The following is a 25,547-nucleotide window of genomic DNA, read 5'->3' on the forward strand; positions in this document are numbered from 1 at the left end:
TATTTCTTTCAGATTGTGAATCCAATGGCTTGACCGAAAAGTTGCGCCAGATGTTTGATAGAACATCATAGACAAATTATTTTACAAAATGCATTTTATTGTTATCCTTGTACATCGACCATTGGAATGGTAGCCTATTCCAAACCGATGCAACCATCGACTGAGTGTCTCTGGGTTTCTAATGTAGCCACTTACACGCCAACCGGTTTGATTGGGATACCCGTGTTGACATATTTGTGCACTTACCTGTTTTAGTGTGATCAGCACTGATTTGTATTTACCTGCTTACAATCTGCTGAAAATGGAGGATGGAGGCTTGAGTCGAAAGGCTTTCCAATGACTAACTATTCATTAGGGTTGTGGAGCAGCGAGAGGCAGGCGGCTCGTGCAACTATCGATGGGGCAATGTTCAATTCGTCTTTTTAAAGATTTTTGCAAGGACTCTGTGCAGAATGGACAACAGACTTCTCTTGAAAAATGTATTAGATTAATAATTGTTTTCAAGCATGTACGCCCAAGCCACCCAGTAGCCTAACCTCAATTGTCAAATTGTTTACCGATGGTCTTTTCATGTCTCACATCATTATTAAATGGCATATTCAATGGCATTTAGATACAGTACTACAAGAAATTGATGTCCACTAATCAATCACATTTTTATTCGGCCCATGCCACATATATGTTTAACTGTTATGTTATCATCAGGCAAATAACATTGATAGTTGGTATCTAAAAAATGTACACATAATAATTTGATTACATATATCCTTTAATTTCTTACACTCAGGATGTGGAAGTATGTAGGTTAAAAATCCTCATAGTATTTTTTTGTATTTAGTTCCAGGAGTATTACTTTGTACTTGAAAATAAAGCATGAAAGACTATTACATGAATTACAAGAATTTATTGTCCATTTTCTTCCAGAGATGTTTTTTGCTCAATCCAACACACACCTGGGAACCCTGGCAGCCTGCGGTGCAGCACCCCTAGAGCTGTTATTGGGTCAAGTGCCTTGCTCAAGGTAACAGTGGCATATTATGGCATCAAGAATCAAATATCATTTTATTGGTCACATACACATATTTAGCAAATGTTATTGCGGGTGTAGCGAAATGATGTGCAGTAGTATCTAACAATTCACAATAATACACACAAATCTAAAAGTAAAAGAATGGAATTAAGAAATATATAAATATTAGATAGAGCAATGTCGGAGGGGCATTGACTAAAATACAGTACAGTATATACATATGAGATGAGTAAAGCAGTATGTAAACATTATTTAAACATTATTAAAGTGACTACTGTTCCATTATTAAAGTGGCCAGTGATTTCAAGTCTATGTATGTAGGGCAGCAGCCTCTAAGGTGCAGGGTTACGTATAGTGATGGCTATTTAACAGTCTGATGGCCTTGAGATAGAAGCTGTTTTTCAGTCTCTCGATCCCAGCTTTGATGCACCTGTACTGACCTCGCCTTCTGGATGATAGCGGGGTGAACAGGCAGTGGCTCGGGTGGTTGTTGTCCTTGATGATCTTTTTGGCCTTCGTGTGAATCCTGATGCTGGCTCACGCTAACAGATTTTCCCTTCAGACTATGAATGGAAGTTCTCTTAAAAACACATTGATTTAATCACGTGGTATCATTTTTTTAAATGATGAAATACATTTCAAATGTGCTACTGCTACATAGTAACCCTGGAAAACTGTCCTTGTCAAAGTTCCGTTCCAAACATGTTAGTGGCCAGCAGAGGAGGCTGTGTTCCCACACAATGTAGGTGATTATTTAACCCCCCTTTCTTTCTCCCAAGAGAAGAGCACACAGTCATTCCAATAAATGTTTACCAAGTCTCAAGCCCAAGAGTATACAGTTCATTATCCATGGTATAATTGTCAACCTGACCAATAAGTGTCTCTCATTCATGTTGTTGGATAACGGATTTAAGAATTCAATGGCAAACCTCGGGCATCGTTAATATATTATACTGAGATTCATGTATCAAAATGACTTTTGAAAAAAATAAATCACCAAATTTTAACATCCTGTCATGATGAGCACATGTTCAACTTAATAAAAAAATGTGTTTCAATCTCAAGAGGTTAAATAAAAAAAAATGACTAGAAAGTGGCTAATTAAGTGCCAAAAAGTAACAGGGTTGGTCGTAACAGGGGGAATGGATGCTTGTTGGGTGCAACAGGAAGGGACAATTGAATGCAGGCTTCACAAAAAATGTTTTGTTGTTAAAACATTTCTAGCCTGTCTATCTATAATAACAGGGTTGACGTGTTATGCTCGACACACTCAGTTTCCCACAACAAAAGACCAGAAAAAGGATTTTCAAATCCAATATTAGTGAACAATTTCTACTTAAATATCAAAGGGACGCAAAAGGGACTAATTTTGTGGAAGACCCAGGTAGTGGTTGGTTTGTAAAGCATTTGTTTCAACTGCTTCCCCAATTTCACTGAAGTCAGTGTAATAAAACACCCTTCTCCCAGAGCTGACTCCTCCCATCTTCCACAAGACTTCACCCTCAAGAGAGCATAAACTCCACCCTCCTCAACACCCAGGTCATCCTCCCTGGCTCCTCGACTCAGCTGTCAGCAGCACTCCAGCTCTGAGAGGGGCATTCCCCCCTTGACAGCAACTTCTCATGCATTCCCACTCAGGACGTCCATCATTGACCCTCATGCACACATGTATACAGCTTGGCCATAGGAGCTCTTTAAAGGGCCTCATATAGAACATCCCGTTCTCTCATCAACAGAAATATTGTATGTGTGAGCACTGAGCAGTGCGCATACTGTTCCTGCAACATGCCTCTGTGTGGGTGACACAGGATCTTCCTCTCTTGTAAAAAAAACTTGAGAGGTATTGATGTACCTTACAAATCCAGCCTTGCCACTGACTGAATATGTGTAGTATGATGTTGTTTATGTGGTCTATTCAGTATGGTGAATAGACCACTGGAGATAGGTTCAAAAGAACACCAGTCAGTGATTATTTATTCAATAGCTTGCCTTTTACAATTGAATTGGAACTTGAAGACGAGTGCAAAAGTAGTTGTGCTTAGATTCATAGACAAGATTTTACGGTAGCACATCATTTTAACATTTAACATTTACATTTACGTCATAAGGGGTTCTTATGACATAGTAATATATATATATATTTACACTGTATCAAGTTTTGTAACTAATTGCAATACATAATACTGTAATAACATGTAATTGGTGGTAATTGCAGTCTGTAATTACAGAGGTGTAACAATGAAGGCTTTTTACAATGCTTGTTACAAATGGGCTAGTTTAGTTGTTACTCAGCTGCATCCGATTCAGTAATAACTATCACAAGGTTGGAATCTCTTGTGGACAGATATGCTGGGTGTCCCGGGATTACATAGGCTCTAATCACCTACCTTTGAATGTACACTCTTCAAAATGTTCACTCAATGTCGTTGCTAGCACTTGGTTGAGTTTACAAAAATAGATAAGATGTAGGTCAACCTCACTGACTGGGGTCATCCTCAAGTGGGAGGATAAACACACTAGTACACCACAGAGTACGTGTACTATCTACAAAAGTACAATGGAATTACTACGTGTTACACAATATTAAGCTGGAAAATGAAGTGTGTCTTGTGGGGTACTTACATACTTAATGTGTACATCTGCTTCAATTGGAACAATCAGGCCAGCTTCTGCTGGTGCAGCTTCTTCTGCTTGCTTTAGTGCAGCTTCCACTGGAGCTATCAGGATGGTGTCCTCTGGTGCAGCTTCTTCAGGAACATATTTTACTGGGGCTGGTTCCTCTTGGTAATGTTCTACAGGGGCAACTAGGTCAGGTACAAGGACTACTGGGACAGATTCCTCAGGGGTGATGGCAGGTCCTTCAGCAGCAGGTTCCTCACGGTCAGGTTCTCCAGAGGCAGGTTCCTCTGGGACAACTGGAACAGGTTCTACAGGGGGAATAAGGGGGGTTAATAGCCTCAGCTACCTCTGTCTTGACTTCAGTGATAACAAAACAGCAAATTCGTTGGTTTGGCCTTTCCAATAGGTTCAGGAGATTAATAAGTGAAAATAACATGTACATGTGACTGGCAAAATAAAGGAAACTTCAACATGAAGCGTCTTAGTGTCTGGAACTCTATTGGAGTGATGCAACACCATTCTTCCACAAGAAATCCTATCTTTTGGTGTTTTGTTGGTGGTTGTGGAAAACGCTGTCTCAGGCGCACACTCCAGAATTTCCCATAAGTGTTAAATTGTGTTTAGATCTGGGGACTGACCCACACACACACACTTTAAACCCCATATCCTTGTTTGAGACCCTTCTTTCAAATTCACTGAGATCTCTTCTTCTAGCCATGGTAGCCAACATTTTTATACATCACCCTAAGCATGATGGGATGCTAATTGCTTAATTAACTCTGGAACCACACCTGTGTGGAAGTACCTGCTTTCAATATACTTTGTATCTCTCATTTACTCAAGTGTTTCCTTTATTTTGTCAGTTATCTGTATATTTCAGCATAAAGAAAGTAATTATTCTTAGTGTTTGTCCCCATGCTGTCCAAACACAGATTAGAGTATGGTGTGGACGTAGGATTAGCTTCCCTCAATGCAGGGGAAATGGGAGGAGTGTGGAGTGGAGTGTAGTGTTACTCCTAAATAGCTTACATACTTTCATTCTATACAGCTGGGGGTATTTCTGCTACCAACCATCAAGACTAGAGCATCAGACACTCCACCTGGCAGTATTACATAACATGTACCACCAAGGCAGGGCAGACGGCTCCCCTCCCCATATTACATTTCAACATAAGGAGCTTTCATTTGCGTTCACAATTAAATAAGGAGTTAACCATGGCCCTGCCATGTATAGCAGTTCTGATGACACCCTAAACAGCACAGCCCAATGTGGCCGGTACAAATATTTAGCATACCTAAAAGAAACCTGTTCCATATGGTTCTGATCAAATTAAAATACACACCAGAGTCAAAGAGGTCTGAGATATAATCCGTAAGGGTTACTATAAATAAACATAACCAAGTCTCAATTGAATACAATATAACTAACTAAACAAATTGACTGAATTCACTAAATTACAAAAAGGGTGTTTCAAATCAAAGCTCAGGACATACAGATATAGAATCCTAATTTGATCTCTTTTGTTGCTGAGAGTTGCAGGAAATGCAGATGAGCCTGCTGATTTACATACATTCACTGAAAACCCACACAAACACAGTTATATTAACAGTTTAACACTTTATGTAGCCTACTTTTGGCCAGCTAATAGCCTAACCACCGATCAAGGAACATTATGGACTAAACATTAAAATCCTGTTGCTGCAGGATTCATTTGCTGTGACAATATAGGGTCAAATTAAGATCCTACATCTGGGACATAGGAGGTTAGAGTGATTGATTAGTTGATTTAACACTTCAAAAAATTAAAATACATTAACCTTTATTTAACTAGGTAAGTTGGTGAAGAACACATTTTTATTTACAATGATGGCCTACACAGGCCAAACCAGGACGACGCTGGGCCAATTGTGCCCCGCCCAATGGGACTCCCAATCACGGCCAGTTGTGATACAGCCTGGATTCGAACCAGGGTGTCTGTAGTGACGCCTCTAGCACTGAGATGTAGTCTCTTAGACCGCTGCGCCACTTTGGAGCCCCAAAAAATGTAGAGCGGTGGCTTATTTACTCAATCAAATGTATTCATAAAGCCCTTTTTACATCAGCCGATGACAAAGTGTTATACAGAAACGCAGCCTAAAACCCCAAACAGCAAGCAAAGCAGATGTAGAATGATGGTGGCTAGAAAAAACTCCCTAGAAAGGGAAGGAACCTAGGAAGAAACCTAGAGAGGAACCAGGCTCTGAGGGGTGGCCAGTCCTCTTCTGGCTGTGCCGGGTGGAGATTATAACAGAACATGGCCAAGATGTTCAAACGTCCATAGATGACCAGCAGGGCCAGATAATAATAATCACAGTGGTTGTAGAGGGTGCAACAGGTCAGAACCTCAGGAGTAAATGTCAGTCAGCAGCTGGCGGTGCAGAACATAGCTGTACTGCCAGTGCCAGCAGAAGCAGCATCAGAGGAATTCTCATGACTGTCTTCCTGATGTCCTCTCTTACAGTAACTAGACCAACGCCCCTAGCTGAGTCTAAAGGAGCTGCAGCACAGCTAAGCTCCCCACACTACCTTCCCTGACAGCAGTGGAGGCTCTTCAGTCAGTTACTCACTTCTACCAGTTTGGACCAGAGATAGAGTAGAATTCCAAAATAAGCATGAAGTCGTGTGTGTCATGGAGTGTGAATGCGGGGGCTTGACGTGTAGGGGCTAGGGGAGGGTCTCCGGGAGCTGGGCGGGGAAAAGGACATGCATGTCTTGATAAACCTATGATTGCTGACTGTAACCTTCCTGGGAGACTTTTCTAGTCCAGGAATGTGTGGAAAACAACATATGGAGCCTGTCATTGACATGGAAGAAAGAGTTCCAGTATGAACTAGTACTGTAATGCTAGTACTAATGTATGATCCTGGAAAACCTTCAGAATTAGAGAACTTTGAAACATTTCGAGTGCACAGAACTAAGTGGAATGAGTGAAAACACAAATATTTACCAAAAACTATTTTAGGTAAATGTTTGAGGTTGTGAGCAAGGAGCTGCACTACTGCCAGGTGGGCTTTACTACCAGTTATATTCAACACTAACCTTTCAGTTTGGCTCTGATTTGTCATAATTGCTGCAATTTTAACAGTGTATATAGAAATTCCCCTACCCACAACTACTATGGTCTAAACATACTGCAAAACTCATGTTCTGTAACGGTGATGCGAGTAACAGCTACATCTTATGTTCAAAATATGAAATCATTCACAAGTTTCTTCATGTAACTAATTCAAATACATAAAAAAATATGATAAACGCACAACCATTCCACAGTGAAGTGAACATTTTATTTGTTTAAGTGCCATTCATGCATATTGGGGATGGGGGTGGTATCGACAACTCTAATAACAAGTTATTTTACAGCACTAAACCAATACAAAGAGTAGCTGTATCACCTCATTGGACAGCAAAAGTAATAAACCGTGCAATAACCAAGAGGACAAAAAGGAGAAAAAGAAAACAAATACAAGAAATGACAAAGACAAAATCAAAAAAACATAAAATATATATTATCAACATTGAAACACTGAATGTAGAACCATAGTACAGGTAAAAGGTAGTGTCACAAAAAGCCAACACATTTTCATCACATATATACAATATAGATATATACACATACGGTCTCACCCTCTGATTGGACAATAACAAAATACTCTATTCTTTTCCCTCTTTCATGAGTAAGACCAACCCCTTGCCTTGATGCCCCGCCCCCAGAGGAAAAAGGGATGATTGAAAAGACATTTATTTACAAGAAGCACAACAACACACCAGCACTGAATAAAATAGGCCTCAATCAGCAGTACTTCTTGGCAGTTTTCTCCGTAATGTAACAAGCGAACAAGGCTTATTTTCTTTTTTCATATCATCGTAATCTCTCTGGCAGGTACATCTCCAGCAGTATTTTAAAAAATGTATTGTCTTTTTAAACAAAATGTACTCACTCGCACACAGACACACAAGCACACACACAGTTAAGAGGGTGATCCAGTCATTGTCTTTCCCTTCCTCTTTACCTCTGATCACATCCATGAGCTCTTTCCAGCCCATCTCCTCTGAGCTGTGGGGGTGGATTTACTACATACCCTACGGCTGTCCGGGAGTTTTTCATTAGTGCCTTCATCATTACCAGTGATGAAATGCAACATACAAAACCATGGGCTGCCAAGACTTCCCTATCACTTTTATATCCACATTCTCACCGTGTCCCTCTAAACACCCATTCCTAAGGTCAGTCCCAGAGGCTGCAGCACCCACGCTGACTTCAACTAGCAATCAAATGGTCAATTCAAAATCGCTACACTGATCTCTTCTCCATAAAGTAGTCCTCCTTCACTAATGAAGGGCTCAATGGTTGACTATCTTAAGTGATCTTGGCTTTTTAACTGAATGAGCAATCAGACTGTGCTTTAAATGGCTGACTGACTAACTGACTGATTTTGGCCATTAAACAAAGCCTAAACACTCAATGGGTATCCACAGGTAAGACAATCAGCCACACACAATGCTTTCAAATACAATGAACATTTGGGAATCTAACCGAAAATCCGGTACAGGTAAAAGTAGCAGAAGTAAGAAAAGGAAAAAGATGGAGGAAAAGAAAGAAAAAACCATTTAAGATCATAACAATGGGCAGTATTAAAGAACTGGCTGCTAAAAGATCTGTGAAACCTTGCAGATATGCCTGGCAGTATAACTAGCTGTGAGAAGAGCTAGCACTAGTTCCAGCCAAGCTTCCCTTCTTGTCTTCTGCTTCCTGTTTCAAAAGGACAATGGCGGTTCAGTATCTACACATGTACACTGTCACAAGAGACATATTGGTGTCTGGGCCCAGCGGTGTTCATGTGATATTACAAAACAATGTCATGATTTTTGTTCTTTTAAAAAAACTAAACATTTTCAGAAATGGAGTAAAACAAAATCCAGCCAGAGATTTAGTTTATCTAAGGGGCCAATAGTGGAGGAACAAATTAAAAAGGGAAGATGAACTGTGCTCTACCTAAACAAAGCTCCCATATAGGTTCAACGCAGCACCATGAGGGTTCAGGGCCAGACTGATTAACGCGCCAAAGAGGGACAGAGAGGACAGGAGTGTTTCCAGCACCTCTAGTCTCCCATCCTCCATCTCCACCTGCCTGTTGATCAGATAGAGCTCATTTCTCAACATAAGAAATCCTGCCTGCAAAATGCACATCTGCTTTGAACCCTTGCTTTCTTCTCTTTTTTCTGCATCTGTTTTGTGCTCGTTGATAGCATATGCAGATGATTGTAATTTTAGGGCAAACACACCTCGTTCCCTTTTTATATCGTATTTCAGCATATTTTCTGCCTTGCCGTGTAAGTCTGACGGTCACAACCAAGAAGATATTTGGGAGATCAATTCTGATGACTTCGGACGTATAGCATCTGAATGAAGAACATTCCTATTGCTTGTAGTAATTGAGTTAAATCAGTACATTTCCTGCATCAGAAGATAATAGGAAAATATCCTACAGTTCGTTGTGCTGCATGTACACTGAGTTTAATAGATGAATAGACACCTACAGGCGTATACTTGTACTCATTCATTTTGTGTATTAACTACAAACTATTCCCTTAATACACTAGTACGGGGAAATTATAATCAATCTCATTGATTGCGGGACCAGTGGAAGGATGTAGTGATTGAGAATGAGACTACTTTCAGTCTAATTATTATTTTGCCAAAGGAAAAAAAAGCCAGACAAAGGAGGGGGGGGAAAGGTGATGAGGTCTGGAATTCATCTACCAGTTTCAGTCTTGTTGGAGTATTGGAGATAAAGGTATGACAATGTTGACAGAATAGACACAAAACCACAACAAATACTGCCGGTAATGTTTCTGAATGTACATAATTAGCTTTTTTTTTTAATGGGCCAGATGTGTTCTTCATGTGAAGCCTAGTTCAATGCAAAACACCCTGTTCAAAACATAACCTCAGTTATTGTAAACCTTCCTACCAATAAACCCCCTATAGGGGATCCTAACCTTCCTACCAATAAACCCACTATAGGGGATCCTAACATTCCTACCAATAAACCCACTATAGGGGATCCTAACCTTCCTACCAATAAACCCACTATAGGGGATCCTAACCTTCCTACCAATAAACCCACTATAGGGGATCCTAACCTTCCTACCAATAAACCCACTATAGGGGATCCTAACCTTCCTACCAATAAACCCACTATAGGGGACCCTAACCTTCCTACCAATAAACCCACTATAGGGGATCCTAACCTTCCTACCAATAAACCCACTATAGGGGACCCATCGTCTGACCAACAAGCACCACAGGCGGCCTGCTTTTTCCATAAAATAATAAAAACGAATAAAGAGACAAACTCATCCAAGAGGCAGCTGAGGCCTAAAGTCAACACGAGAAGGATAACAAGCGGAACAAGTCGCTCAAATCACACAACAGTTACGGAGGGAGCTGGGGGAACTTTGGAAACCTGCTGGCTGGGAGGGGGATGGGAGGGGGATGGGAGAGGGCTGGAGGATTTGTTTCGACATGAACGTGTGCTACTTGCCTGATCAAGACAAGCACATAAGCCACCACTTAAACATGTCCTAGTAAATATGATTGTCTTCAAAGTAACATTTATTTTGTATGTTTTATTTTGTTTGTAAAAATGGCAGCACTCTGAAGTCTCTCCCTCTATCCTCCCAAAACGACACCTGCTCTTCTGTTCTGTATCCCACCAGCAACAGTCAGTCTCCTCGCTAGAGCGTACAGCTCGGCCTGGCTTCTTCCTCCTACTTCCACCTGCTCTGCACCACCAGACCGTTCCTCGTTAGGGGCAGAACATCTAACATTAGACAATGGAGTCCCAGTCAAAGTCATCCTGGATGTCATCAGCTGGCATGCGGTGCATCTGGAAGTTTCTGGGAGAGATCATGTGCTGCTGGTTCATCTGCGCATGGTGTCCTAAGAGAAGAGAGCAGGGGAGTTGGGCATAGTACATACACACAAAGAAACACATGCACTGTGCAAGCTTCATTGGTTAAATGTGTAGTTGAATGGGAAAAGGACTTGTCGAGGTGTTGTTGTACTTGTAGAATGTGGAAGGATAGGTTTGATGAATACTCGGACTGTACCGTAGAGACCATCCCCTTGACTGAGACCTAGTTTAGTGAGTACTTGTATTGTATAGGGGCTGCCACTGTTCTGTACCTGTCATTGTGGGACCTGCGCTGCTCATTGGGGGCATGTGGGGGTATCCTGGGGGGCCCATCATAGACATGCTCTGTCTTGAGTCCATGTAGAGATTTCCTGTGGAGAGAAAGACAAACTCAAATATCGCAATCCCAAAATAATATATGCCCTAGCTAAAACAAGCCACCTGGTCCGCAGCATTGTTGCAATATACACTGAGTGGACAAAACATTAAGAACACCTGCTCATTCCACGACAGACTGACCAGGTGAATCCAGGGGAAAGCTGTCCCTTATTGATGTCACCTGTTAAATCGACTTCAATCAGTGTAGATGAAGGGGAGGAGACAGGTTAAAGAATGATGTTTAGACCTTGAGACATGTGTATGCGTGTCATTCAGAGGGTGAACGGGCAAGACAAAATATTTAAGTGCCTTTGAACGGGGTATGGTAGTAGGTCCAGTTTGTGTCAAGAACTGTAAATCTTCTGGATTTTTCACTCAACAGTTTCCTGTGTATCAACAATGTTCCACCACCCAAAGGACATTCAGCCAACTTCACACAGCTGTGGGAGGCATTGGAGTCAACATGGGCCAGCATCCCTGTGGAACGCATTCAACACCTTGTAGTCCATGCCCCAACAAATTGCAAATTGAGGCTGTTCTGAGGGCAAAAGGGAGTGCAACTCAATATTAGGAAGGTGTTCCTAATGTTTTGTACACTCAGTGTACATTTACATAAAGGAAAATGCCACCAATATCCAGTGATCTGTAGTTTTAAATGCAATAATAATGTTAGTTGGGATGCAGGTTAGAGGTGAGGAGTCACCCACCTGTGGCCATGTGCTGGCTGGGCTTGTTGGGGTGCATGGAGCCATGGCATACGGGTACGGGCTGCACTGCCCCCTGTGGCTGAATGACGCCGGTGCGGGCGAAGAACTGGTTGATAGATGAGCAGAGATCTGCAATCTGTGTGGGCTCCAGGGCCCAGTTGTTCTGCTCTGCTAGTCTCATGCTCTCCTTCAGTCCTGCACAGGGTCAAACATACATATCATCAGCCAAGGAAAACAACAGCAATGTACAGCCGCCTCAGCGGCTCACCAGTCCAAACCTTTCAGTAGTACTAGCTGCTAGACACTGCAGAGAAATGTCTCAACGACAAGTTAGTCATAAAAATCTCCGGTCAAATCATCCACACACCATAAATGTGAAAAGTGGGTGTAGATACGTTTATCTATGTTAAAATTTTTTAAATGCTTTAATTACATAAGTAAACTTTATCGGTGATAATTAAAACCGCCTACCTTGCAATTGTATAGTGTAATTGGATCAACTCTGTGACCTGCTGAGCTACACTGTTTGGTAATTAAACTTGAAGGCAGTGTTCTTTAATTGCAGAGCTCCTTCAAATTCAACTGTTGATTGGCAACACGTCAGCACACCAACAAAAATAGAGAACTCCAATGTGTCTAATGGTGCTCATCATGGGCAATCAGCCATGAAATAATTAGGATAAAATGACTCTTGTAAACACAATAAACAGCTTTTAAAATGTCAGTGAAAAGAATACAGGTAGACAGTAAGAAAACGATATTAAACGCAGGCCTAACACATTGAAAAATAAGCAGCCTGTATAGTTATCCTATTTGAGGCTGAAATTGGATGTGTCAATGCAACGGCATTTACATAATCCTTCATGGCCACACCTTGAAAAGGTGAGAGGTCGACATCAGCCCAGTTATAACTGCTGGCAATACGGCAGCTCTCTTTCAGTGCGTCCAGATTTGGATACCAGTCAGAGGGCAGACCTGTAAACACAGACGGAGCACAGACTGGTTTTTAGAGGCTGGAGGAGTCCATAAGTCTCTACATTTCCTGCAACAGTACTCTACTTTGGCCACTGGTAGGAGCCAGTTCCCTCTGAAAAGGTTGCTGTGCTCCAGAGGTACTGTCTGCTGTATGGATGCAGCATTTGCTTTGTTCTCATTACAGCAAACAGCATAAATCAGATGGTGATTTACTGTCTGTTGTCCCAAAGCAGGTCTTGGTACTTATACAGAACAAATGTCCAGCTGTGTCTAGGAGGGTTATCCCTGAGTGTATCTGAATGTGTGTGAGAAGAGAGCGGCAGGTCTTACCCGTGTTGCAGGCCATCTGTTGCTGGGCAGGATGGGGCTGGTGAGCCAGAGTCTGATGCTGCTGCTGGGAGGGGTGCTGGGAGTGCTGTGCGTGTTGGGAGGGGTGCTGGGTGTGCTGCTGCTGGGTGTGCTGCGATTGGTGCGGACCATGCTGGGAGTGTGCAGGGTGATGGGGGTGCTGTGGGTGTTGGTGCTGGGTGTGTTGGGCGTGTTGGTTGTGTGGGCCGTGCTGGGAGATGTGCTGTGTGTGGGGCGAGCCATGGCCCGGGTGGGCGTTCTGGACGGGGAGCTGGGGAGGGTGGGACAGAGGCACCTGGCCACCGCTACTGGAGTGGTTGTTTGCCAGGCTGTTCTGGGTGCTGATGGTGCCACTGGGGGAGTGCTGATAGGAGCAGGAGGTGTGGGTCTGTTGGGACGATTCTGTTGGCATGCCCATCAAACCTGGAAGTCCATATACACACACACAAAACACAGTCATTATTATTGCTCTCTGCTTAGAGAATTGAATCACTATTTGATATAAACATGCAATGTAAAATAAACTGATGTTACAATGAGACTAAACAGCTGCCATTTTGAACGAGCTAAAGGAATGTCTCAGCAGCACTAGAGAGTCTGAGCCTTTCTTCTGCACCCTGTGTTTCTTTTCACATTTGCCATTGTGCAGCAGCACTGTTTTCTAAACTGGAGCACGAACATCTGCACACCCAACAGCAATCGTTTAGGGGAGCGGTTCTTAAGAGGCCTGTCCATTTACATGTTAGTCATTTAGAGTTGCCTTCGCCACTGCCTCAGAACACTTCCTGAAGAGGTGGATCTCTTATCGGCACGACTTACGGCAGCAATTACAGTTAAAGTGCCTTGCTCAAAGGCACATTGGCATATTTTTTACCCAGTCGGCTTGGGGTATTGAACCAGCTACACTTCGATTACTGGCCCAACGCTCTTAACCACTAGGCTAACCGCTAGGCTACCAGCTTTGCCACAGTAAACCTACTTCACTGGAGTGCTTTTAGAGTTGACTCCAGCCCCTCGCCACTGCCCCAGAACACTTAATGCAGCGGTGACAAAGGTGGATCTCTTATCGGCACAGAAAGCCCATTGTCCAACCAGGGAAATACAGAAAGCAATTAGCGCGCAGCCCCAGAATAATAACGCGAGCTCATTACCTATTATCAAAGCCGGTGAATTAGCTCACTGTCTACAGCACCATTGTGTGAAATCCTCTCGCTCGCTTATTTACACTTTTTAATTGCAAGGGCTTGTCTGACTAAGAGATTTCACTTTTATGCACATAAAAAGGGAACAACTTTAAACTAATGAAACTTAGATGATAGATTAAAGGAGAGGAACACTGAAAACATTAGCATGAAATGCATTAGATTTGTGAAAGTAGGTTATACAAGGAAAAGTATTGTCTGCTTTTGCCCATAACCCACTTGTCAAGTGCTTTTTGTTCATCAGTCAATCAGATGACAAACAAAAAGCATTCTGTTCTAAAGGGCTGCCATGTTTTGGAGAGCCACACTTGATCTGACTCTGTGCAATAGGCCTTTATCATTATGAACTTCATCATTATGGCAAAAGCGGGTTTGATGCTGCAATCATACGAAGTGTGTATGTATGTATGTATGTATGTATGTATGTATGTATGTATGTATGTATGTATGCATGTATGCATGTATGCATATATATCATCCTAAAGATATACTAGATTACAGGCAGAGTAAGGATTAACATGTTTCATCCCATATAATGAATAAAGTCCACTGCATTATTCTGCTATGAACTTGCCGACTCTCTTTTATGTTTAGCATTGGGAATGAGGCCAGAGGCTTTTGCACGTGGCTTTAGCACACAGTAGACCATGAAAACACCCATACATTTGCACTACAGTTACTGTCTATTAGATAACTCATTGAAATCACTAAACCTAATTCGCACCAATTCCACTCTCCTTCGACAAAGGGTCAATTCCACTCTCCTTCGACAAAGCGTCAATTCCACTCTCCTTCGACAAAGCGTCAATTCCACTCTCCTTCGACAAAGCGTCAATTCCACTCTCCTTCGACAAAGCGTCAATTCCACTCTCCTTCGACAAAGCGTCAATTCCACTCTCCTTCGACAAAGCGTCAATTCCACTCTTTCGACAAAGCGTCAATTCCACAATTGAAAATTTGCACAAAGTTTCTAAATAAACATTTGCATTTACGTCATTTAGCAGACGCTCTTATCCAGAGCGACTTACAAATTGGTGCATTCACCTTATGATATCCAGTGGAACAACCACTTTACAATAGTACATCTATTGTAAAGTAGAAAAAGTAGAAATAACAAAATATGAGTAAGTACCTTTGATTTGTTGAGTTTAATTCAAAATGTAATAAGAAATAGGCCTTTACATGTGGTCATTTTATATAAACTATATAAAAAAAAACAGGTGCTATATTGTGATTTGTATCATTATCAGGATATGAAATGACCTATATCAGGATATGAGATTTTGGCCATATCGCCCAGCCCTACTACCCGGTATGCATCATCCTGCCCTTTTGATGAGCACTCACCCTGTTGGCTGAAGGACTGCCCAAAGACAGACTTGTAAAGGCTGCGGAAGGAGGCACTGAGATCTTCAAAGTCGGAGAAGAGGAGCTGCTTGTCCCTCTCTGGCATGTTGTACTGGGGCTGGAGGGGCTGCTGGAGGGGCTGCTGGAGGCTCATCGACTGAGACACCGGCTCTGGGTGGTTAGTCACCTGGGGATGGAGGAGGAGAGAGAGAAGGAGAGGAGTAGAAATAGAGGAGAGATAATTAGAGATTTTGGAGCAGTGAATTACATCTACTCAACACCTAACACTGACGGCTGTGTTCTGTCATGCAGTACAACCTAGCGGTACCCACCTCCGTCTAACATACTAACTACAACACAACCTATTACCACAGTCAAACACAGACTACAACTTTCACTTTAACTGGTGAAGAGCACCGACTACACCATCCAACACTGACGCTTGACTGGGAAACATACGTCTCAGAGACATCAATGGATATCTGCACATGGATCTGCTGGAGAACAAGAGAGCCACAAACATTTCATGCAAAACATTTTTCTACACTGAACAAAAATAAACATGTAAAGGTTTGGTCCAATGTTTCAACAGCTAAAATAAAAGATTGCAGAAATGTTCCATCTGTACAAAAAGCTAATTTCTCTCAAAGTTTGTGCACAAATTTGTTAATATTCCTGTTAGTGAACATTTCTCCTTTGCTAATCCATCCACCTGACAGGTGTGGCATATCAAGAAGCTGATTAAACAGCATCATCATTACACAGGTGCACTTTGTGCTGGGGACAATAAAAGGTCACTAAAATGTGCAGTTTTGTCACAACACAATGCCACAGACGTCTCAAGTTTTGAAGCAGTGTGCAATTGGGATGCTGACTGCAGGAATGTCCACCAGAGCTGTTGCCAGAGAATTAAATGTTCATTTCTCTACCATAAGCCACCTCCAATGTAGTTTTAGAACATTTGGCAGTATGTACAACCGGCCTCACAACCGCAGACCATGTGTAACTACGCCAGCCCAGGATCTCCACTTCCGGCTTCTTCACCTGCAGGATCGTCTGAGACCAGCCACCTGGACAGCTGATGAAACTGAGGAGTATTTCTGTCTGTAATAAAGCCCTTTTGCCCTCCCAGGCCCACCCATGGCTGCGCCCCTTCCCAGTAATTTGACTGATTTCTTTATATGAACTGTAACTCTGAACTGTAACTGAAATTGTTGCATAATGCGTTTATATTTTTGTTCAGTTCATTTTTTGTGCAACAGATCAAGGCTTATATTTTAATCCTGTCCACTAACCTAATTAAACTGCCAAGAACCCATAATGAACATGTATAAGAAGCTAAATATCCGGTGTGTAAAGTGGTCACTCCTCAAACTAAACATCAACTACATGCCTTTGACTGTCTTGATCGCTGCTTGCATCCTTCTCAGAAAGTATTAAAAGAGAAACCAAAATCAACACAAAGCCAATACAATAGATGGCCTGCAAAATGTATTTAAAACAAAAACACTAAAGCCTTGGACAAATAAGCAATCATTTTACCCATGTAGTAGTGTGAGGGCCAATTTTATTCAATGGTGTATAAGAGTGCAGGCAATGTTGCCCTCTAACAATACGGTCTAATAAGGTTAATGATGAGAAAAACACTAATATGGAGCAATCACTATTCTATAACTGAGGATGTACCTTCATTTACATGAAGTAGACTAGATGTTTAAGAACAGTATATATCCTTTATTGCAGCATCACAGAGGTAGCTTTCAAGCCATACCAGGTTTAACATGTGAAGGACACTAATAATGGAGCTATCACTTAAAGTAGTCTTGCTGTTAGAGTACACATTCTTTAACACAACAAAGGGCTTTGCAGACATACTGGTGGGCTACAGTATAGATTGCCTTGCTATAGAATCCAGTCAGTCTGCCTGGCTGAAGTGAGGCAGTAAGAAACAGTCTGCTCTCAGCAGCAGCACTGGAGGAACATCCATCAGTCTGAACGGATCGATGCAGAGAGCCTGGAGCAATAGCACCCTGGGAAGCAGGAGGACCCCACCAAAGAAGGGGGCATCTCTGGTGGGAAGACATCACAGGCAACAGCTCTCTTTGTCTGCTCTCCAAGAGCGTGTACAGCTCTCACTTTCCCTCGACCCCCGCTGATATTCTGCGCTAGAGCACCAACCCCACGACCTCTTTAGTCTCTCACTGTCTATAGCTCTTCTGAAGGGAAACTCCTGGGTCTCTCGGATCATATGAGATATACAGTAACTAACTGGTCTGATACACTGTGTTTAAGTTCCAGGGTTACAGCTATCTACTGTGATAAGAGATTGGCATGCACTGCCTACATTCCTGTATGTCTAACTGTGATAGAGTGACAGTTATTGTGGTGCTTGTTTGGTTTTAGCTGATGTATAGCTGGGGCACTGTGGTTAGAGATTGACATGCATGTTCTAAAATCGGTGGTTTTCAACTGGTTTTGCCTTAGGATCGAAATTGAACCAGGTTGTCTGTCTCACTCCAATATTCGCATTGCGAATTTTGTTGCCAAAATGCAATCTGGAAAACGTTTTAAAAATCTATATTGCTAGTAAATGTACTAATTAAATGACAATGGAACAACAGCCCCACCTTCTTAATAATATTTCACCCATATTCTTGATGAAGAATGTTAAGCATGAAATACACAGAATCTCACTGCCAATAGACTGCCGATCGGTACTTGCTAGAACAAAAGTGGTACCTGCTGCCCCCCCCCCACATGGGGGTTCGTGATCTCTGATTGGCTCAAAGTCAAGTTGTTGGCCATTGACAAGGATTGCGATTCTACAAGTATAATCAGCAGGTTCATCACTACCGGATCAGCACGCAGCAGGTACCTTTGTTCTAGCAAGTACCTATCGGCAGTGAGATTCTGGGAGCAAAGAAAAAAAGGAAAAAAGAAGAGGGCATTTTCTCTGTACATCCACGGATCAACCAGTCACACTTCATATGTAATGTAGGCTATGGGATGGTAGCAAGCTAAGTGCACAGACAATGCACACAACACTACATACTATCTAACCACTGCAGCTAGTATTGACATAATTGAATCACAATGGATTAGCTAATTTCCATGAAACAGCTGCCTGTGTTAGCTGCCGAGTTAGTGCAGTGTCCTTAGCTAGGTAGCTATGTTGTGCTAGTTAGCGAATATGCCAACTTGAGATATCTAGCAAAACATTAGCCTATGGCCTGGCACTGACAGTATTAGATAATGGAGAGTGAATAGTTTCTTCGTCATCTTGCTAGGTAGTTATCCAGCTGTAGCCATCAGACAAGTATCAACACGTTTTTTTTTTAACAACATAGCAACATTAGCACAGATAGCTTGAAATCTAGACCATAAGCAATATGCGTGGAAATGCATTGCCAAACAACACTATTGATACCTTATGATTTGGAGTATTTTAACTTTGCTGTGTGAACACAGGCAAACGTTTGACAATCCTACCAGTGTGTCTGAGCTTTCAAGCTTACTGGTTTGAGACAATAAAATCAACCAAATCTGCTAAATAGTGCTGCTAATAAATCTATATTGAAAATAATATGATTGAACTATTTTACTTCAGAAGGTTACATTTTAAAATATAGGTTCATTATCATTTCTACACACGTTATACCTGGTTTTAGTCGTTTAAGTTCAGAATGGAGTATGTTTAATAAAAATAAATTCTATATTTTTTTTACTCAGACAATCGCATCCCATTCAAGACCTCCCGCAACCCACCAGCTGAGAATCGCGGTTGTAAATGTTTTCTAACTGGGATCCTGTAGTTGTTTGTGTTGCTTGGTGTTAGCAGTGTGTATAGCTGTAACACTGTGGTTAGTGGAGGCTGCAGTGTGAGTTCTTACTGGTGTGTAGCTGTGCACGCTGCCCACACTGTTTAAATTGACGGAGGCCAGACTCTGGTCAGACAGGCTGTTGTTAAGGCTGCTTCTTGGACTGTCACTCCCATCCTGGTCTGGGTTGTATAACGCCACCTGAAATAAGAAGAGGCTGTGTTAGCTTTTCTTGTATACCGCACATCACACAACCTAGAAATACACCAATAGGGTTTGACGAATAACTGCATGCCATATACAAACATTATCATTGTGATGGTGAGTCACCATTTGCCCAAATAATGGGTGGGGATGGGTTTTGAATGTGGTTTGTGTGTCTGGGAATTCCATACCTGTGTGTGAATGCAAAGCATGTGTGTACAAGATGTTATCAGAGTGCTGTTTTTGGACTGAGAGAGTGGCTGGCCAGAAACATAATTTCTGAAGCTCCACAGCTACCCGAGCCACATGGGCTCCTTCTGAATAAGTGTCCAGGTAAAGGCTCTTCTCTCTGAAGCTCCACAGCTACCCGAGCCACATGGGCTCCTTCTGAATAAGTGTCCAGGTAAAGGCTCTTCTCTCTGGGTAGGTAAGGGAGGGCGTCCCTTTTTTTTTTTTTTTACTAAAGGTCACACTACTGGCCGTGTCAGACCCATCTGCTCACAGAGCGCAAATCTGTTTGGGACAACAAAGGTCTTCAATTCAACCGAGACCCTGACCTTTCAATACAGCAACGCAAGCAACCAGAGCACTGCAACACGACCATCTTCATTATTATCATCTGAAAAGGCTTTGCTAAAGAAAAAAATGGAGTATTGTGGTGTCACACAACACACTGCTATTAAGTAGCACTGGTGGTAGAAACAATCTGGCGATGAATATAATGAGATCCAGAGAGAATAGACATTCATTTTTTTCCATTGCGCGAAACTGAAAGGATGTGTGGAATGGCAGCTATGCAGGCGATGCTACTGGCTGGTGTGTGTGACAGGGCAGGGATTGGCAGCAGCACTAACAGCCTGGATGGTGCTGGTGATGTGTGCTCAGTCTTGCCCAGTGTCCGGCCAGGGCTCTCTGCTCATCAGGCTGAGTGGCTGTGGCCCTGCCTGCACCCTCTCTCTCAGTCTAACACACAGCAGCAGCAGGACATGAAGGCCGCTCTGCTTTCTGAGGCCAGAGAGAAGTCTAGGCCTGACTGACCTCCAGATCTGAGCTCAAATAGTACTTGATTAAGCTTGCCTGGCACAATGGAACCAACGGAATAATCACAAAAGTGAAAACCCGGCAAATCTGTCAAACCAGGCAGGCTTAATCATCCGCTCAGTGTTTGAAAGAAAACATACCATTTGAACCCAGATCTGGCTGCTGTCCCATGTTACTGTTATATAGGCAGTCTGAGTACAGCCACTGACTAGTGCTGAGCAAGTTTTTTTGGTGGGGTGGGGGTGGGGGGGTATTAAACAACTAATTGACAAACGTCAGTTCAATTACTTGAATTCCATAGTAGCTAATTACCACGTTTCGACAACTATGCAGCATACTTAAGCAGCTACTAGCTAGCAAGCTAGCCTAGCTAAATAGGATGACTCAAAGACAGTACAGTATGGGGAGCACAGAGAACGTTAGATGTTTGTTTGGCTGGCTGGCTGGCTGCCTGCCTGAGAAGAGATGAGATGGCTTTAAAGAATGAAAAATAATAACATCATCAAATAAAAACCAAGTAATACACACAACTGAAATATTATTTCATAGTAATGTCCTCTTTCTATTGATGTCTACCCAATGTGGAACTGACAGAGAGAGTGTTTTCAATGTTTTGGCAATTCAATGTTCCCTTTGGAATTTCCACTAAAATAATGTCATTATTTCATAATGCATTTAATGTTGAAAAAGATAAGCAAAACTGAAATCCGTCATGTTATTTTTTATACGCAAACTAATCCTGACACACAGCACTCTCCCTCTGTAGTGAGTCATTGTGGGATCTCACTCTGCCAGAAAATGACACAAAAATTTTGTGCTTTAATAACAGTCAGAGGAGAGAGTGTTGGATCCAGTGTAGTAGGGAATGTTTGGTGGGGGAAGGGATGAAAGAGAAGCTAATTAGTCGACTGTTGCCTTCCACCACTCAGTGTGGGCTGGGCTCCAGTGTTCATTAGCGTGAAGGAGGAAATCAATGAGCAGCTAAGACTGAGGGCTTAGGCACGTCTCAAAATCAGCACTACAATGCTAATCAAACAGCGCGCTGCAGAAATATAAATGTTACATGTAATGAAGTCATAAGTGGGTTTTAGCCTTAAACCACCAATCTATTTTTACTCCCCTCATCCAGTGTGATGATTTCCAGACCTCACTGCTCTGTGGTTTACACAGACCCCAGAGTCAAGACGCCCACTCCAGCACGCCACACAGTCACAGACCAAAACCCAGTCATCATGTCTCTCTCACACACACAAAGTCATCCAGTCCCACAAAAACAAGCATGCTCACACAGGCAGGAGCTCCTGCCACAGTAAATCCTGATGCGTGTTTGGTGCTAGCAACTAGCAGGAGTTAGTGTGTGTTCTATTCTTAGCAGTAAATTAAGTCAAAAGCCAGGTGTCTTTTACATAAGACTCTAATCTGGAGCATGAGACTTGGATTATGAAATCAAAGCGAGATTCACCCAGATGTCTTTAACAATGCCTGCCAGTGTTCAGCAGAATCCCTGCTCACAGGATTTAAGAGGGAGAAAGAGAAGCAAAGCACAGGGCCAGACTTTTCCTCAGTAAACACACACTTCTTCCTACAATCCCCCTTCCTTTATCACGCTCTAATGCCAGACTTCTGTCTCATTCACAACCATTGCAAACAGCTACCTCAGAATAGACCAGAGAAAAAATGTTTTAAAACGTGAGAGAGAGAGAGAGAGAGAGAGAGAGAGAGAGAGAGAGAGAGAGAGAGAGAGAGAGAGAGAGAGAGAGAGAGAGAGAGAGAGAGAGAGAGAGAGAGAGAGAGAGAGAGAGAGAGAGAGAGAGAGAGAGAGAGAGAGAGAGAGAGAGAGAGAGAGAGAGAGAGAGAGAGAGAGAGAGAGAGAGAGAGAGAGAGGAGAGAGAGAGAGAGAGAGAGAGAGAGAGAGAGAGAGAGAGAGAGAGAGAGAGAGGAGAGAGAGAGAGAGAGAGAGAGAGAGAGAGAGAGAGAGAGAGAGCGAGAGAGAGAGAGAGAGAGAGAGAGAGAGAGAGAGAGAGAGAGAGAGAGAAAGGCAGGGGAGACTTGAAGGCACGTCTAACAGACAGTGTTGGGATTCTCACTGGTGCTGTAGTCCTGACACAGCCTCCCATTGGCCTCTCAGAAAAGGCAGGAACATGAGAGATAGAGAGGGAAAATAGAGAGTGAGAAAGAGGGAGAGAAGAGGGAATTCCTGTGGTTTGGCACAGTGCACCAAAAGAGGCGTGGCCAGTTGTATGTTTACAGTGTAACACAGTGAGAAACAAGCTCTCTCAGGAGTAGGGCTCAGATCTGCTGCTGCTTCTCCACTATGCTTTATCATAGCAACAGTTACAATCAGGAGAACAAAAGACACTCATAACATCACACACAAACACAGCCCCGCTGTATCCTTGCCTGAAGCAGGGATGTTCAGAATTTTTGGGGTTTTGTTTTCCATTATTCTTATGCGTGAAATCAAACTTATCTATGGAGGATGTCCGTGTTAAATGACCAACTGAGGTTTGAAACCTCAATTTTCCCAGCAAATCGATGACAAGTGATTATTTGTTGAGATGAGAGTAGGAAAGACAAGTGTGTGTGTGTGTGTGTGTTTCCAGGGGCACCACCTAGCCCGTCTCACACGCCAAAGACAGTCCTCCTACCGAAAGGGAAGACACACACCACTCCCCCTTACTGCACACACACGCAGTCAGACACGCGGTTCGATCCTCGTGAGGCCCTACAATGTATTTCCTTTCAAAATCCTATTTACCCTAAGCCCAAAACCTAAACCCCAAAATAGCCTTTGTTCTCGTCGGGATGTGGGAAATGTCCCAACGAGGGAGAATTTTCCTCGTTTTACTATCCTTGTGGGGACTTCAGGTCCCCACGAGGGTAGAAGAGCAAGACCACACACACCCTCCTCTTCTCACACATCCCACCCTCAAGTACTCTACCCCAAAGCACCCCCCTCCCACCGTTTATATAAAACCCAGTATTTTTTTTATGCCCGCTGCAGTAAATGAATGAGCGACTCTTGTAGGCTTTTTAAAAGTACTCCAGAGAGCTGCCCCCACTGGGCCCAGAGGAGAGGGCTTAAGGTTAAAAAGCCTATTTCAATTTCAGAGTGAACAGCGTATTCAACGCCAACAGCTTGCAGTCCCTGTGTCTTCTCCCGCTCTTTCTCTGCAGTGAGGGTTATACGGCAACAGACATCCACACACACAGTAATGTCTTGCCAGGCTACCCAGACTCCTCCAGCCAAACGCTACGGCACGCCTGTGGACGTTAGTTTCTTCTCCACAACGAATCTGGATCTGAGTACTTGCCTGACCCCTCACCGAATGTGAACACATTCGGGGACGTCTGATTGGTCCAGAAGATGCAAGGATAAAGCGGCGGTTTGACTTTGATACTCTGATTTGTTAGAGACGATCAAATGGATTACTTTGTTTAATACAACACCCCTCGTCACCACAAACGACTTCAATGATGACTTAGTGTGAGTCGTCAGGCTAGGCAACCCAACCACATCTCACGGACAGACCAGAAAAGGACTGGGCATCTTCCATGAACTTTCAGGTGTGTGTAGAGTAGTGTTGTCACGACACCAGCATTTTGATTTCCATACCAATACCAGGGTTATCATCACGATACTCAATACCATACTCAACATCAATATTGTATTGAACAGAATGAGTAATCCCCTGTTGTTGTGGTGCTGTGTGTGTGTGTGTGTATGTATATCCCGGTTGAGTGCTGCTCTCAGTGAGGAATAAGCTGTGTGTGTGTGTGTGTGTGTGTGTGTGTGTGTGTGTGTGTGTGTGTGTGTGTGTATATATCCCGGTTGAGTGCTGCTCTCAGTGAGGAACAAGCTGTGTGTGTAAGTGTGTGTGTGTGTGTGTGTGTGTGTATATATCCCGGTTGAGTGCTGCTCTCAGTGAGGAATAAGCTGTGTGTGTGTGTGTGTGTGTGTGTGTGTGTGTGTGTGTGTGTGTGTGTGTGTGTGTGTGTGTGTGTGTGTGTGTATATATCCCGGTTGAGTGCTACTCTCAGTGAGGTACAAGCTGTGGGTGGGCAGAGGGAGGGAGGAAGGAGGGGTCAGGGTGGTGCAGTGTGTGCAGGTGCATGCTGGGTAGGTACCTTGTTAGTCACAGTGTTGATTGCCAGAGTTGGAGAGGCACTTCCAGAGATCATACAGTCCATTCCCAAAGACTCCGACTCCAGGCTGTACGGTGTAGAAGCCTGGGGGAGGGAGGGAGGCAAAAGTATTACTTTTAGCTAATTATCAAATATAGGACCACTAAAATACTCACTCTTAACTAATTCTGAGAATAATACATAACCTCAAGCCATAAGTACGAAGGTATAGGTTTTAACACTCATATGTTGCCGTGTTTGTTGGGAAGCTAGTTATCCTTCCAGGCAAGAGGGAGGAATGCAGATCTCTAGTATGTAAAATACACCAGGACCATTTATAAATAACAAAAGAAGCAACACCTTTATTTAGGTCACATTTGAAATATTTCCTGAGGAGATGAAGAGAAGAGCCCCCATTGCTCTCTGCGAGTCGCGGGCGCTCCGCTGGGGGAGATAACTCCACCACGCCTGTCTGCCAAAACTGCTTACTGTAAGAGGATTGGCTGGCAACAATACCAATTTTAATTCATGATAAACATAAATGAGATTTCACAAAGTCACCATTTTCTAAATGTCTGAGACTTAATGGAATGCCTTGTAGGCCAACAGTCACATCTGTAGTAAGGGAGGATGGTGTGCATGTGTCATACTAACAACATACATGGACAAACCTGAGGCTGGGTGAACAGTGTGAATTCTGCGCATTTGTTTTGCTTTAGAATGACACACCAATGACTATATTTAAAGTCATTTACACACAAACACACAGGTGTAGGTACTGTATAGAATAGGATGT

The 25,547-nt window shown here is 42.9% G+C and overlaps 1 protein-coding gene across 3 annotated transcripts in view; it reads right to left on the minus strand.

The window, feature by feature from the left end:
- Nucleotides 1-6,951: 6,951 nt before the first annotated feature.
- LOC115207508 (forkhead box protein J3) overlaps nt 6,952-25,547 on the minus strand; it is a 146,003-nt gene continuing 127,407 nt past the window's right edge. For 2 of the 3 annotated variants that reach the window (XM_029774622.1, XM_029774623.1), the window contains exons 5-12: nt 24,755-24,856; nt 19,454-19,582; nt 15,564-15,750; nt 12,997-13,437; nt 12,565-12,666; nt 11,692-11,886; nt 10,879-10,977; nt 6,952-10,632 (exon numbers count right to left, since the gene is read on the minus strand). In XM_029774622.1, coding sequence (XP_029630482.1) covers nt 10,520-10,632; nt 10,879-10,977; nt 11,692-11,886; nt 12,565-12,666; nt 12,997-13,437; nt 15,564-15,750; nt 19,454-19,582; nt 24,755-24,856 — 1,368 coding nt within the window. In that variant the 3' untranslated portion in view covers nt 6,952-10,519. The remainder of the gene's footprint in view (nt 10,633-10,878; nt 10,978-11,691; nt 11,887-12,564; nt 12,667-12,996; nt 13,438-15,563; nt 15,751-19,453; nt 19,583-24,754; nt 24,857-25,547) is intronic. The other variant, XR_003881020.1, reaches the window with a different exon arrangement.

Source organism: Salmo trutta, chromosome 14, assembly GCF_901001165.1.
Source record: "Salmo trutta chromosome 14, fSalTru1.1, whole genome shotgun sequence".
Lineage (NCBI taxonomy): Eukaryota > Metazoa > Chordata > Actinopteri > Salmoniformes > Salmonidae > Salmo > Salmo trutta.